The sequence below is a fragment of the Schistocerca serialis genome, chromosome 10 (assembly GCF_023864345.2).
Source record: "Schistocerca serialis cubense isolate TAMUIC-IGC-003099 chromosome 10, iqSchSeri2.2, whole genome shotgun sequence".
Taxonomy (NCBI): Eukaryota; Metazoa; Arthropoda; class Insecta; order Orthoptera; family Acrididae; genus Schistocerca; species Schistocerca serialis.
In genome coordinates, this window is record NC_064647.1 from 62412992 (window position 1) to 62428317 (window position 15326).

The 15326-nt window shown below is 43.2% G+C and overlaps 1 protein-coding gene across 1 annotated transcript in view; it reads right to left on the bottom strand.

Moving 5' to 3' along the window:
* Nucleotides 1–15326, bottom strand: part of LOC126425029 (uncharacterized) — a 102293-nt gene that overhangs the window by 73847 nt on the left and 13120 nt on the right. The window contains exon 2 of the mRNA XM_050087938.1: nt 8794–8856. Coding sequence (XP_049943895.1) covers nt 8794–8856 — 63 coding nt within the window. The remainder of the gene's footprint in view (nt 1–8793; nt 8857–15326) is intronic.

Genomic DNA, 15326 nt, shown 5'->3' on the forward strand with positions numbered 1-15326 from the left:
CGTGCAGCAAAGTTAGCTGCTCAGCAAATGACAAAAGAAGCTAGAAAGAAAGGGAGGAGGCAAGCACTGGGCTGTTGTGACACTGAACAAGACACAGATTATGGGCCAGGGCAACTCTAGTGCATAAAAGACGTAGAAATGTAAGTCCGCATAAGAATTTGCAATAAAAAAGTTTTAAACCTCAGTATCTCTGAACTACATTTTTTGCAATAAATAGCCAGTTTTCTAAAAAGTACTGATGGTATGGACATGAAATTTTCACAGCATGCCAAGTGTGAGATTCAACACATATGGAACTAGAATAATTAAAATATCCTGAGTTGTTTTGTTTTTATGTTCATTTATTTACAAAATTCTGTCAAAAAATTGAGTGTTTGACCAAAAAAAGAAAAAAAAGGATAACATGCCCCGCAATACAATTTTAGTAATACCTCTAATTCAGTGTATCTAGAAAGGTGCATTCAATAACTATGGAAAATTGTAAGTTGGTGTCTTAAAAAGTTTTCAAGATAATGGGTCACAAAATTTGATAATTTAACATTAATGGTGTAGGACATACAATGTCCCCTTAAGGATGTTCCTCCAAAGACAGTGTTTGAGAAAGTACAGATTCAGAACCAGAATGTCTCAAGAGATATAAATGTGTGAGAAGTTTACATATTACATTTTTCATGGAAAATAATGTGTTCTTGAAAAGATTTCAAACCACGTGGGGGCAGATTTGTCCACCTCCCTCTTCTCTTCTCTCACCTTCAACATCCTGTGAACAGAAGGGCTCTGGCTATCACTCTGTTGTACACCAGTTCATGCTCAGGCATTAAGCAGCTGCAGTGGGGTGGATCAACTGATACATAACCGGTGCATGAAAAACTTTACAAGCTTTATTTTCAGAAGGTAGTAACAGCATACTGTCAGAAGCACACCCTGTAGGCCGCTGCATGTGATTGACTGCTGGGGGAAATATCTTAAAGTGTGCTTTTTTTCTCCTTAGAGTATGGGGTCAAGTTGGTTATGTTTCCTTGTAAAATAAGAAGGGAAACCTGAAATGTGGAAGCAATATACAGGAGGGCTATACAAGGGAAATAACTTGTAGGCAGTAAACCAAGGGGTTATAATTAAACTTTCCCTATTTAACACATCATAATATATAGACCTGTGGTCTGGGGCAGCATCTTTGACAAGTAATCTAAATGTCTTTGCTCCCAGATTTGAATCCTGCCACTGCTTAAATTTTGGTTAATAATCAGCACTGGCAGCCGAAGACTTCCAGCATAAGAAGTCACTCTCATTCTGACAACGGCCTTGTCAGAGAGGGTGGAGGAGTGGACAGAGGTTCAGGGCACTCTCTTGTCCAAGGGGTGGGAAACTGCCCCTAAAGGTGGAAGAATCAGCAATGATCAATGGCATGAGGATGCAAATGCATTAAAGGCACATAACGTGTATCCACAGGACATGTGGCCTGTAATTGAAAAAGTGTCATGATTCTCTCCATTGGCAAAAGGTTCCAGAATAGTGTCCCATTCTGATCTCCAGGAGGGGTTACCAAGGGGGAGGTGACCATGAGAAAAAGACTGAATAATCAATGAAAGGATAATGTTCTACTAGTCGGAGCGTGGAATGTCAGAAGCTTGAACGTGGTAGGGAAACTAGAAAATCTGAAAAGGGAAATGCAAAGGCTCAATCTAGATATAGTAGGGGTCAGTGAAGTGAAGTGGAAGGAAGTCAAGGATTTCTGGTCAGATGAGTATAGGGTAACATTAACAGCAGCAGAAAATAGTGTAAAGGGAGTAGGATTCATTATGAATACGAAGGTAGGGCAGAGAGTGATTTACTGTGAACAGTTCAGTGATAGGGCTGTTCTTGTCAGAATCAACAACAAACCAACGCCAAGAAATATAGTTCAGGTATACGTGCCGACATTGCAAGCTGAAGATGAAAGGATGGAGAAAGTAGATGAGGATATTGAAAGGGTAATACAGTATGTAAAGGGTGATGAAAATCAAATTAACATAGGGGACTGGAATGCAATTGTAAGGGAAGGAGTACGAGAAAAGGTTAGAGGAGAAAATGGGCTTGGGACAAGGAATGAGAGAGGAGAAAGACTAATTTCAGCTAGTAATAGTGAAAACTCTTTTCAAGAACCACAAGAGGAGGAGGTATACTTGGAAAAGGTTGGGTGATATGGGAAGATATCAGTTAGACTATATCATGGTCAGACAGAGATTCCAAAATCAGACACTGGATTGTAAGGTGTAGCCAGGAGCAGGTATAGACTTGGGTCACAGTATAGTAGTGATGAAGAGTACGCTGAAGTTTAAGACATTAGTCAGGAAGAATCAATATGCAAAGAAGTGGGATACGGAAGTACTAAGGAATGACAAGATACACTTGACGTTCTCTTAAGGCTATACATACAGCAATAATGAATAGTTCAGTAGGTGGTACAGTTGAAGAGGAATGAAGATAGAAAGAGAAACATAGGTACAAAGAAGGTAATTATGAAGAAACCACGGGTAACAGAGGAAATACTTCAGTTGATCAATGAAAGGAGGAAGTACAAAAATGTTTTGGGAAACTCAGGAATACAGAAATACAAGTCACTGCAGAATGAAATAAATAGGAAGTGCAGGGAACCTAAGACAAAATGGATGCATGAAAAATGTGAAGAAATAAAAAAAAAAAGAAGTGAATGTCGGAAGGACAGACTCAGCATACAAGAAAGTCAAAACAACCTTCGGTGACATTAAAAGCAAGTATGGTAACATTAAGAGTGCAACAGGAATTCCGCTGCTAAATGCAGAGGAGAGAGTTGATAGGTGGAAAGAATACATAGAAAGCCTCTATGAGGGGGAAGATGTGTCTGATGTTATAGAAGAAGAAACAGGAGTCGATTTACAAGAGATAGAGGATCCAGTATTAGAATCAGAATTTAAAAGAGCTTTGGAAGACTTAAGATCAATGTTCCTCCAAACAATTAAAATGCAGCCTTGCTTCATCAAGCCGACCCTATTACGCCATTTTATTGGTAAATAATGAAAACATTATTATTGGAAAATGACTGTCAAAGCACTCAGTATTTAGATTTATGTCACAGTCTGTATTACATGTTATGAAGTGGTACTGTAAGAGCCAGCAGTCTTTATCATCCACACAATTCCGAAGATTGCAAGAGCTGACAAGTGCTAGAATTATCCCACAATCAGCTTGACAGCTCATGCATCCAAGATGCTGACAACTGAAGAATGGAAAAGAAAATTGAGGATGTGCTACATGACGATCAGTTTGGCTTTAGATAAGGTAAAGGCACGAGAGAGGCGATTCTGACATACAGCTGGTAATGGAAGCACGGCTAAAGAAAAATCAAGACACCTTCATAGGATTTTTTGACCTGGAAAAAGTGCTCGACAATGTAATACGGTGCAAGGTGTTTGAAATTCTGAGAAAAATTGGGGTAAGCTATAGGGAGAGATGGGTAATATACAATATGTACAAGAGCCAAGAGAGAATTATAAGAGATGACGACCAAGAACAAAGTGCTCAGATTAAAAAGGCTGTGAAACAGGGATGTAGTCTTTTGCTCCTACTGTTCAATCTGGACATTGAAGAAGCAATGGTGGAAATAAAAGAACAGTTTAGGAGTGAAATTAAAATTCACGGTGAAAGGATATCAATGATACAATTTGCTGATGAAATTGCTATCATGAGTGAATGTGAAGAAGAATAATATTAGCTGCTGAATGGAAGGAACAATCTAATGAGGAGAATATGGATTGAGAGCAAATCGAAGAAAGATGAGAGTAATGAGAAGTAACAGAAATGAGAACAGCAAGAAAACATCTGAATTGATGGTCGCGAAGTACATGAAGTTAAGTAATTCTGCTGCCTGGGCAATAAAATAACCATTGATGGATGGAGCAAGGAGGACATCAAAAGCAGACTAGCACTGGCAAAAAGGGCATTCCTGGCCAAGAGAAGTCTACTAGAATCAAACATAGGGCTTAATTTGAGGAAGAAATTTCTGAGAATGTGCGTTTGGAGTGCAGCATTGTATGGTAGTGAAACATGGACAGCGGGAAAACTGGAATGAAAGAGAATTGAAGCATTTGAGGTGTGATTCTACAGACGAATGTTGAAAATTAGGTGGGATGATAACATAAGGAAAGAGGAGGTTCTGTATAGAATCGGAGAGGAAAGGAATATGCAGAAAACACTGATAAGGAGAGGGGACAGGATGGTAGGACATCTGTTAACACTCTGCCATCTGCACATCTCGTACAAACTTATTCGCTTGGCACTGGCAGCGCTAATTCGGATTACTTGGCATGTCGCGAGTCGTTCTAGACATTATCGAAAAATTATAAATTGTTATGTTTGACTAATATCATCGTTAGTTATTGTAAGTTCTCAACCCTGCTCCCCTACTTTCACGAAATTTCGAAGATATACATGTGTGTTATAATGTGTTAAATACGGAAAGTTAAATTATAACTACCCAGTAACAGAATGGAGAGAGGAAGTAGATAAATGTGAGTTGGGAGATACGATACTGTGAGAAGAATTTAGCACAGCACTGAAAGATCTCAGGCAAAATAAGGTCTTTGAAGTAGACAACATTCACTCAGAATTATTAAGATCTGTAGGGGAGCCAGCAATGACAAAACAGGTCCACATGGTGCGCACGATCTATGAGACAGGCTAAGTAGTCTCAGAATTCAAGAAGAGTAATTTGTACCCCAAAGAAAGCAGGTGATGACAAGTGTGAATGTTACTGAACTTTCAGTTCAAATAAGTTGTGGTGGCAAAATACTGACATGAAATATTTACAGAAGAATGGAAGAACTATAGAAGCCACCCTTGGAGAAGATCAGTTTAGGTTCATTATAAATGTAGGATCATGCCAGGCAATGCTAACCTTATGGCTTATCCTAGCATGTAGTTGAAGAAAAGAAAACCTGCACTTACAGATTTTGTAGATTTAGAGAAAGCTTTTGCCATTGTTGACTGAACACTCTTTCCAATTCTGAAAGCAAAAGGGATTAAACCCAGGGAGCAAAAGATCATCTACAATTTGACAGAAACCAGACTGCAGCTGTAAGAGTTGAAGGATATGAAGGAGAAAGAGTGGTTGAGAAGGGACTATTAGATACCTGTAGCCTATCCCAATGTTATTCGATCTGTGAGCAGAGCAAGCAGTTACAGAAACAAAGGATAAGTTTGGAAAGAGAAGTAAATTTCAGGGATAAGACACTCAGAGGTTTGTTGATGACATTGTAACTCTGTCAGAGAAAGCAAAGAACTTGGAAGAGCAGCTGAACAGATGGACAGTGTCTTGAAAGGAGGTTGTAAAATGAACATCAACAAAAGTAAAAGAAGGTTAATGGAATATAGATAAATTAAATCAGGAAATGCTGAGAGAATAAACTTAGAAAATGAGAAACTAAGAATAGCTAGTAAGTTTTGTTATTTGGGCAGCATAATTGCTGACAATGATCAAAGTAGAAAGGATATAAAATGGAGACAAGCTATAATACGAGCAGCACTTCTGGAAAAAACTAATATAAATCTAATATAAATTTAGGTGTAGGCAAGTTTATTCTAGTACAGAACTGAAACTTGGACAATAAGCAGTTCAGACAAGATGAGAATAGAAGCTTTTGAAACATGGAGCTAAAGAAGAATGCTGAAGATTAGATGGGTAGTTTGAATAACAAACAAGAAGTTATGGAAGCAAACTGCTGAAAAAAGAACCTTCTGGCACAACATTAAAAGAAGGGATCAACTGACAGGACACATCCTGGTGCATCAAGCAACTTTCAGTTTGGTACTGGATGGTACTGTTTGTGTGTTGTGTGTGGGGTGGAGAAGGGCAGAGGGGGAGGGGGGGGGGGGTGAATCACAAAGGCAGGCCAAGGGATGAATATAGTAAGTAGATTGACATCCGATGTGATCACAAAGTAATGGGAAATTTTTAATTTTGCAGGCTTTAAAAACCCAATTTTCAAATGTGTTTCTTTTTATCTTGTTGGTACATATGTTCCTGATGTACATTTATCTTTTCAGATGTTTCAGTTATTTAGTTTACTGTTGACAGTCGAAAAAGTTATATGTGTTTTCAAGTGCTTGGTGAATTTTTACTTTGCAAAAAGACAGAGCAAAGAATTTCCATTAAATTTTGCTTGAATAGTGGAATAAAGAGCAGTGTAACATTCAAAATGTTGACTGTGGCTTTTGGCGAATCTACTTTGAGTAAGACAAGAGTTTAAGAGTGGTATAAACTTTTCAAAGAGGGTTGAGAAGGCACTGAAGAAGATGACTGCCATAGACATCCTAGCACAACAAATACTGATGGCAGAGATGAAAAAGTAAAGAATTGGTTCTGGATAATCTCCATCAGAAAGGTTGCTGATGATGTCAGCATGTCCTCTGGCTCATGCCAAGCAATTTTTTTTAGATGCTTTGGGTATGAAACATGTAGCAGCAAAATTGTTGAATCACTCGGAGATTGCTGGATCCAGCGCTTCTAAATGAAGTTATAATAGGTGACAAAACATGGGTATACAGGTGTGATGAAACCAAGGCCCAATTGTCCCCGATGGAAACTGCCTGAATAGTCAAGACAGAAAAAAAATTAAGTTCAATCAGATGTGAAGGTTCTTCTCACCGTTTTCTTCAATTATAGTGGCATAGGGCATCATGAGTTCCTGCCTTATGGTTGTACCAGTCAATAAGGAATACTACCTGGAAGTCGTGCACCATTTGCATGAAGCACTCCTTGGAAAATGACCACAACTGTAGCGAAAGCACTTGTGTAAATTGCATCATAGTAATGCTCCTGTTCACACCTCAATGCTTGTTTGTTATTTTTTGACAAAACAAAACAACATTTTTATATTGCCTCAGCCACTGAATTCAACAGAAATTGCCCCCCTATGAGTTCTTTCTATTCCTGAGGCTGAATAGAACTATGAAAGGATATCATTTTGCCACCACTGATGTAATAAAAACAGAATTGCTGAAAAGCTGAATACAATAATGAAAAATGAATTTCAGAAGTGCTTCAAAGGCTGGGAAAAGTGCCCAGCATAAGTGTATTATAGCTGAGGGAGATTGCTCTGAAGGGGACAAAGTTGATGTTGATGAATAAATAAAGGTTCTTTAAGAAAACAAAAATTCGTGTTACCTTTTGATCACGTCTTGTATATAGGTTGAAGCAGTCATTCAGAGATGATGAGGCTTGAACAGGATGACTAGCATTGAGAACTACATCAAACTATTCTTAGGACTGATGATGATGATGATGATGATGATGGAGACAACAACAAAAACAACAACAGATTTGAAACATTGGGAGACTTGAACCGGGTGCCTCTCTTTTTGCAGACAAGTGCTCTAACAGTTGAACTATTCAAGCACGAATTAAAATTTGTGTTGCAGCCGGGTCTCAAACCCAGGTCTTCTTGCTTGCTAGGCAGAAATGATAACCATTACACCACCACAGCACTATAATTAACATTGCTGCACGAACTATCCAAACTGAGTGCCCTCCTAAACACAAACTTCTTCTGCATATTTTCCCTTACATTGTCACTACTGCCAGGGCTCTCCAGCATCAGAATAGTACCACAGCATTGGACGTAAAGGGAAAGTCCTGTACCATAGGCGACCTTATAATCGTATAGATATAGGGCAAAATATAAAATCTATAAGATCACCTCTGGTACAGGACTTTCCCATTACGTCCAATGCTGTGGTACTATTCCGATGCTGGAGAGCCCTGGCAGTAATGACAATGTAAGGGAAAATAAGCAGAAGATATGAACTGAAGTTTGTGTTGAGAAGGGCACTCAGCTTGGGTAGTTCGTGCAGCAGTGTTAACCATAGTGCTGTGGTGGTGTGACGGTTAGCATTTCTGCCTAGTATTCGAGCATAGCTGACAATCCACACTCACAGATTCACTTCTGTCAGTACCTGTCTCCTAACTTTCAAATGGCAAAGATGTTCTCCCGCATGCTTTGTGGGAGTAGGACTCCTGGAGGTAAGGAAATGACAACAGATATCACGTGACATAATGACAAGAACAGTCTTTGGAAAAGGGGTGGATGGGTTAGGGGATAAAATGAGGTAACTTGTTAGAAAATGTTTGACTGTAATCTGGTAGTCAGGTCAGTAGGTGATAATGGGTGCTGCAGGAGGAGTGGCTGCGAGCAGAGCTACAGCATGCCAGAGATGCACCAGAGACAGCTGGTAGGACACCAGCTGTATAGATACAAACCAAAGTAAGACATACAGATGGGCTTTAGGAGAGAGGAAAAAACAGCTACAGAACACAGTACAGCAATGGAGGACAGATGATATGAGGTAATAGGATGAAACGGAGCCATGTGGCGGTATAAATACGATAATGAAAAGTTCTGTGTGGAACAAAATAAAGGAAGGGGTAAAGGTAACAACTCAGCATACAGTTGCAACGTTGACTGATCAATAGGCACATAAAGAAGGCTAACAACATTGCTAAACTTTTGGACAAGTATCTTATTCAGAGATAACTAGCACAGAAAACACACACGCACTGCAGTACCCCAATAAAATATAGTCTGCCGCGAAAAAATATATATATCTGTGTGTGTGTGTGTGTGTGTGTGTGTGTGTGTGTGTGTGTGTGTGTGTGTGTGTGTGTGTTTGTGTGTGTGTGTTTTAGGAAAGCAATGCACTGACTTTATTGCCACAATGGCTACACAAAAAGCAATATGTCAATGAGAAGCTACAATGAGTATTTGCATTCGTATGACTTACTGGTTCTTCCTTGATATCCACTTCACCACACACTGCTACTGCATCTCTCTCTCCTGCAGATTCCTGTGAGAAGAGAACAGGCCAGACAAATAAGCAAATATGGAGAGAAAACAAAAGCTCAGCAGACGAATATTCACTCATTTATTCACAGATCACATTCGATAAATCTCATTGTGTACGACAGCCTTTAGGGACATGAAATGAATCATGAAATTACAATGAAATCAGATCTTTAGTTGCTTACAGGCATTGATGAATATCAACTGGGACAGTTGAAAAATGTGTGCCCCGACCGGGACTCGAACCCGGGATCTCCTGCTTACGTGGCAGATGTCCTATCACTGAGCCACAGAGGATAGTGCGACTGCAGGGACTTATCTCTGGCACGCTCCCTGTGAGACACATGTTTCCAATTTACTGTCCACACACTACATGTGTAGTGTCCCTGCCCACTCTACTAATTACTCGCGGCAGTCAATCTACCGATTCCTGTAAGAGTTTGAGTAATGTGAGTGCATCCGCACTGAAGAAGACCATTGGCCAGTAAGCCATATCTCTACGAATATGGTATCTGTTCTTTCAGACATGTTCAAAAGAACAGATACCACTGGTGATCTCGCAGCTCTTTTCAACTGTCCCCGTTGATATTTATCAATGCCTGTAAGCAGCTAATGGTCTGGATTTCATAGTAATTTCATTCTTTGAGAGCTGCAAGATCACCAATGGTACCTGCTCTTTTGGACATGTCCGAAAGAACAGATGCCATATTCATACGGATAAGGCTTACCGGCCAATGATCTTCAGTGAGGATGCACTCACATTGCTCAAACTCTTACAGGAGTTGGTAGACTGACTGCCACAAGTAATGAGTATAGTGGGTAGGGGCACTGCAAATGTAGTGTGTGGACACTAAGCTGGAAATGTTTGTCTCACGGGGAGTGTGCCACAGGTAAGTCCCTGCAATCGCACTATCCTCTGTGTCCTCAATGGCTCATTCGGATAGAACATCTGCCACGTAAGCAGGAGATCCCGAGTTCGAGTCCTGGTTGGCGCACACATTTTCAACTGTCCCCGTTGATATTTATCAGCACCTGTAAGCAGCTACAGGTCTGATTTCATTGTAATTTCATTCTTCAGGAACTGTAAGATCACCAATTGTATCTGTACAAATAACAGCTTCATATTAAATGAATCAAGTTATGCTTTAACAGGCACAAGCTACAATTGCTGGCTAGTCCTGTGAGGTAAATTAACCACAAATTGTGGATATCACTAATTTTTTCAAACGATTTTTGTTTAACACTTCAAACAAAGTATTTCCTTTACATGGATCCCTATTAACTGTCTCCTCACTTTAAAAGTAAAGATCTGTTTAATATATACATTTGAGTTATGCAGAATTTACATCTGTGAGTCATCAGACAAATCATAGATGTGGTTAATGAGGTATTTTTATGGAATAAGATTGTGGCTAAAATTGCTCCTGATGGATCTGTCATTTGCAGGCCTCAAGCCAATGAGAGAAACAGCTGGCCAAGGCTGTGTTGATATCCTTGTGATAGTTATTAATGTCCAGTGATGTCAACACGGATACACTCAAAGCTTTGAGACGGGGTAGGAAGTACTGAGCAGAATCACAATGTGGCATGTTATTTTGTTGCACTGGTGGACCAATACCCTGTAGTCCTTCTGGCCAAACAAATGCCTTTACCAATAGTCACGCTGTAGCATTTAATCCAGTATGGGAGAAGCTGTAGATGGCAAGATTGCTTGCTTAAGCAAGCACACTTGATATGAAGAGATGCACTTGTGAAATTAGCATTTTGCAATACAGTGCTACATTTTAGTATGGGATATGAAGAAGCCTGGGCAGCAAGCCTTCGGTTTATTGTCTCCTGCTTGAGTGTCAGCAAGTGCTAGCTAGCCAATTCCGTTTGTAATGGCATCAGTCAGAGACAAAACTGTTGTGACAGTGCCACGACATTTAACATTGCCGTCACGACAGTACGCGCAAATGGCAACTCGGCTGAGCACAGGAGCGCCATCTAGCTACGAACGGCGCCAGCCGCATGTCACGGCACGGCAGTCGAATAAGAGATACTGAGTTGTTATCATGTAATGAGATATTGTTCCTAAGTGAGAGTGTTTGAATATCCATGCAATTATTAGTGGTTAAAGGTTATAACACTTTTTGGTGACGAGAATGGGATATTTTCACTGCGTTGTGGATTTGTGTGTTCATGATGGGGCAGACATGGAACAGCTTATGCAAGCGCTCATTGAACAACAAACACAGCTGACAGCTGCTATTCAGGCGTTGTCGACGTCGCTTACTCATCGTCTGTCTTCCTCTTCTCCACCTCCATTCCCTCCTTACGACAAAGCCACTGAAGACTGGGAGGATTATGAGAAGCGTTTGCGGCAACACTTCTTGGCTTTCGGCGTTGTCGACGCTCCTATGTGTAAGTTGTTATTTCTATCTTGGATTTCCCCACAGATCTATCAGCTGCTATCTCAGTTAGCCCTTCTGCGGGAACCTGCCTCTCTGTCCTTCCAAGAAATGTGTGACTTATTGTCTAACTATTACCGAAAAAACACCCACGTCGTTGCCGCCCGTGTGGCGTTCTACCGGTGTCGTAAACAGCCCCATCAATCTTACTGGGCTTGGGCAGTGGAACTACACGGTTTGAGTAGGAAATGTCAGTTTGTCATGGACATTCATCATGAGTCTTATGCTGATTCAATGGTTAGCGATGCTATTCTACAGCTTGCTCCTGATAAAAAACTTCGGCAATGTGCCCTACAACTGCCAAACCCGTCGTTGTCGGAAGTTCTAGCATTGGTCAATCCTTCGAAGTGTTCCACGCTGCTGGCACGCAAATAGACGTGTGGTGTGATGTAAGCGCTGTACAGTCAACTTTCGACATGGACAATTTGCCTGTTCACAGGAGAACGAAGATGTGGCGGCGGTTCACTCGCGTAAACAACGTCGCGTTGAGCCGCAACGCTCGCAGCGAAAACAGCAACCACAGAAGCAGGTTCGTTCTGCACTTCCTTCTTGTCCACGTTGTTTCGTACAGCATGACAGGGCCACGTGTCTAAAACGTTCGGCCACGTGTAATTCATGTAGGAAAAAAGGCCACATTGCTTCTGTGTGTCAGTCCCCTAAAGTTTCTGCCAACGAGGACGAGGCATCAGACATGGATGTTAACTGTGTGCTTTCTCAAACAAATAAGTTGTTTGTTACTGTTTGTGTTCTGTATAAAGACATTCGCATGCAAGTGGACACTGGCTCTGCAGTAACTCTCATTAATTCTCGCACGTATTTGGAGTTGGGCTCCCCTCCCTTGTCTCCAGTTACGCGAAATCTGAGAATTTATAATAAACAGAAAATTCCTATCACTGGCCAGTTTGATGCTTCCACTGCCTACAAGTCTGTCGTTAGGCCCCTCACGTTTTATGTGGTGGATCATGCGGGCACTGAAAACCTGTTCGGTTATGATGCTTTCCAGTTGTTCGGGTTCTCCATTGATGATGATGTGCACCTCATATCTGAGGATATTCCGTATCAACAGCTGGATGGATTGTGTTCTGAATTTTCGTCCGTGTTCTCTGCTGGTCTGGGTCGTGCCAAGAATTTTGAAGCCCACATTACTCTTAAACCTATAGCTCACCCTAAGTTTTTCCGGGCACGCCCTATTCCGGTGGCGTTGCGTGCACCTATCAAGGCTGAGATAGACAGGTTAACAGCTTCAGGGATTATCCTTCCTGTTACCTCCAGCGAATGGGCATCGCCAATCGTGGTGGTTTCTAAACCAAACGGGAGTCTGCGACTGTGTGGTGATTTTAAAGCCACTGTCAACGCTCAGAGCCTCATTGACATTTATCCTCTTCCCCGTCCTGAGGAGTTATTTACCAAGCTCGCTGGGGGCCAGTTCTTTTCCAAACTTGACTTATCGGAGGCGTACCATCAGTTGCCGTTGGATGCTTCTTCCAAGGAATTTCTCGTCATCAACACTCCTTGTGGGTTGTATCAGTACCAGCAGTTACCATTTGATGCCGCTAGCACGCCGGCCATTTTTCAGCGGTTTTTGGAACAGCTCACGGCTTCCGTTCCCGGCTGCATAAATTATCTGGATGACATTGTTGCCATGGGGGCCTCCACTGAGGAGCACCTTCGCAATTTGCATTCACTGTTTCAGGTTTTGCATTCGGCTGGGTTGAGGTGCAATCTGGACAAGTCACAGTTCTTCCAACCCTCCATTGTGTATCTTGGTTTCCACTTGTCCCATGAGGGTATACGTCCTCTACGTCAGCACGTTGCAGCCATTAACGTTCTACCCCGGCCGTCTATGGTAAAAGAACTTCAGGCATTTGTAGGCAAGATTGTGGATGGAATGAATTCGTGATCATTCCATCCACGGCGGCGGTAGCTCATCCTCTGCATCAGCTGTTATGCAAAAACGCCCCTTTCTGTTGGTCCGACGAGTGTGAGCAGGCTTTTGTCCACCTGAAGGCTCATTTGCAGTCGGCGCCTTGTCTTGCCACATTCCGTCCGGGTCAGCACTTGGTTCTGGCGACTGACGCGTCCCAGTATGGCCTAGGGGCTGTTCTCACCCATCGGTATGAGGATGGGTCGGAACTACCCATCGCCTATGCTTCCAAGACCCTCAACGATGCGCAACGGCGTTACTCTCAAATTGAAAAGGAGGCGCTCGCTATCATTTATGCTCTAAAAAAGTCCAGCGTTTTTTTGTATGGTTCTAAGTTTCACCTCATCACCAACCACAAGCTGCTGTCTCTCTGTTCAGCCCATTGGCGTCACTTCCGAATAAGGCAGCTCACTGTCTGCAACATTGGGCCTTATACTTGCCTCGTTTTCACTATGAGATTCACTATCGCCCCACGGCCCAACACGCCAACGCTAAAGCATTGTCGCGTTTGCCGATGGGCTCCGACCCGGTTTTCGATCGTGATGAACTATTCTGTTTCCACATTGATGAGGCAGAACATCGTGCGGTCGAGGGTTTTCCACTTACAGGTTCACAGGTCGCGTCGGCTACTGTGCGGGACCCGGTCTTGCGTCAGGTGATCGGTTTTATTCAACGGGGTTGGCCGGACAGGACCAAGGGCCGCGCATCGGATCCCCTTCGCAACTACCATGCCTTGCGCCTTCGTCTGTCTGTTCGTGATGGTGTTGTTCTTCTGGCCACGGATGGCGCATCTCCACGGGTCGTGGTGCCAGCCTCTCTTCGCAAAGATGTTCTCAAACTGTTGCATGAAGGCCATTGGTGGATTTCTCGGACTAAGTCGCTGGCCCGCAGGCACGTTTATTGGCCCGGTATTGATTCGGACATCGCCCACGTGGTTGCTGCGTGTGGTCAGTGTGCTCAACAACTGGCTGCACCCCATACAATGCCCTCTCCGTGGCCCGACCCGGCGCAGCCATGGAAACGGGTGCACGCTGACTTTGCCGGCCCCTTCCTCGGCACTTATTGGCTGCTGTTGATTGACGCCTTCTCGAAGTTTCCGTTTGTTGTTCGATGTCCGTCGCCCACCACTGCAGCGACAATGCTGGCTTTGTCCAAAATCTTTGTGCTAGAAGGTCTTCCATCCACGATCATCACAGACAATGCCCTCAGTTCTCTTCGCAGGCCTTCCGTGATTTTTGTACTGGACACGGGATCATCATGTTACAGCACCACCCTTCCATCCGCAATCGAATGGGGAGGTTGAGCGCCTTGTCCGCACTTTCAAAAGCCAGATGAAAAAATTCCTTAGTGATTTTTCCACAAATGACGCTCTGCTGCAATTTCTGAGTTCTTATCGCTTCACGCCTCTGGGCGATCGCAGCCCTGCTGAACTCTTGCATGGCCGCCAACCGCGCACTCTACTGCACTTGCTTCACCCTGTCAGGCCTTGTGCTGTGTCCCCTAGTGCGGGAAAATACTCGGTGCGCGCCGACGTGTGGGCACGAGGGTATGGATCTCGCCCTAAATGGATTCCAGGGGTGGTCAAGGCTCTTCGCGGCCGCCGGCTTTGTGAAATACGTACGGACGATGGCACGGTTGTTCGCCATGTTCCCACGAGTGGTGGCCACGCTGGTGCCACCGCCCCTTCCTTCGCCTCCACCAGCCCGAGAAGCCAGTCCTGTCGCTGCTGCCGACCTCCCGTGTGTGTTGCTGCAGCCGACGTCACTACCGTTTCCGAGGACGCCGGAACCGGCCCCAGTTGCGACGCCGCCTTCTCCGGGACCCATCTCGCTGGAGCACACCCCCAGGTCCACGACACCTATGGATGCTGCTCCGGAGTTTTCACCCATCATCTCATCCAGGAGGCACGAGCTTCCGTACTGGACATTTTCGACCGTACTCTTGTGTCTCTCCGCGGGATCTTCTCGGGGCCTCACAAGAAGCCATGGATGTCTCCGCACTGTCCGTGTCTCCAAGGAAGTGAGTGTTTTTTTTTTTTCAAGGGGGGAAAAGTGTTGTGACAGTGCCACGATATTTAACAGTGCCGCCACGACAGTATGC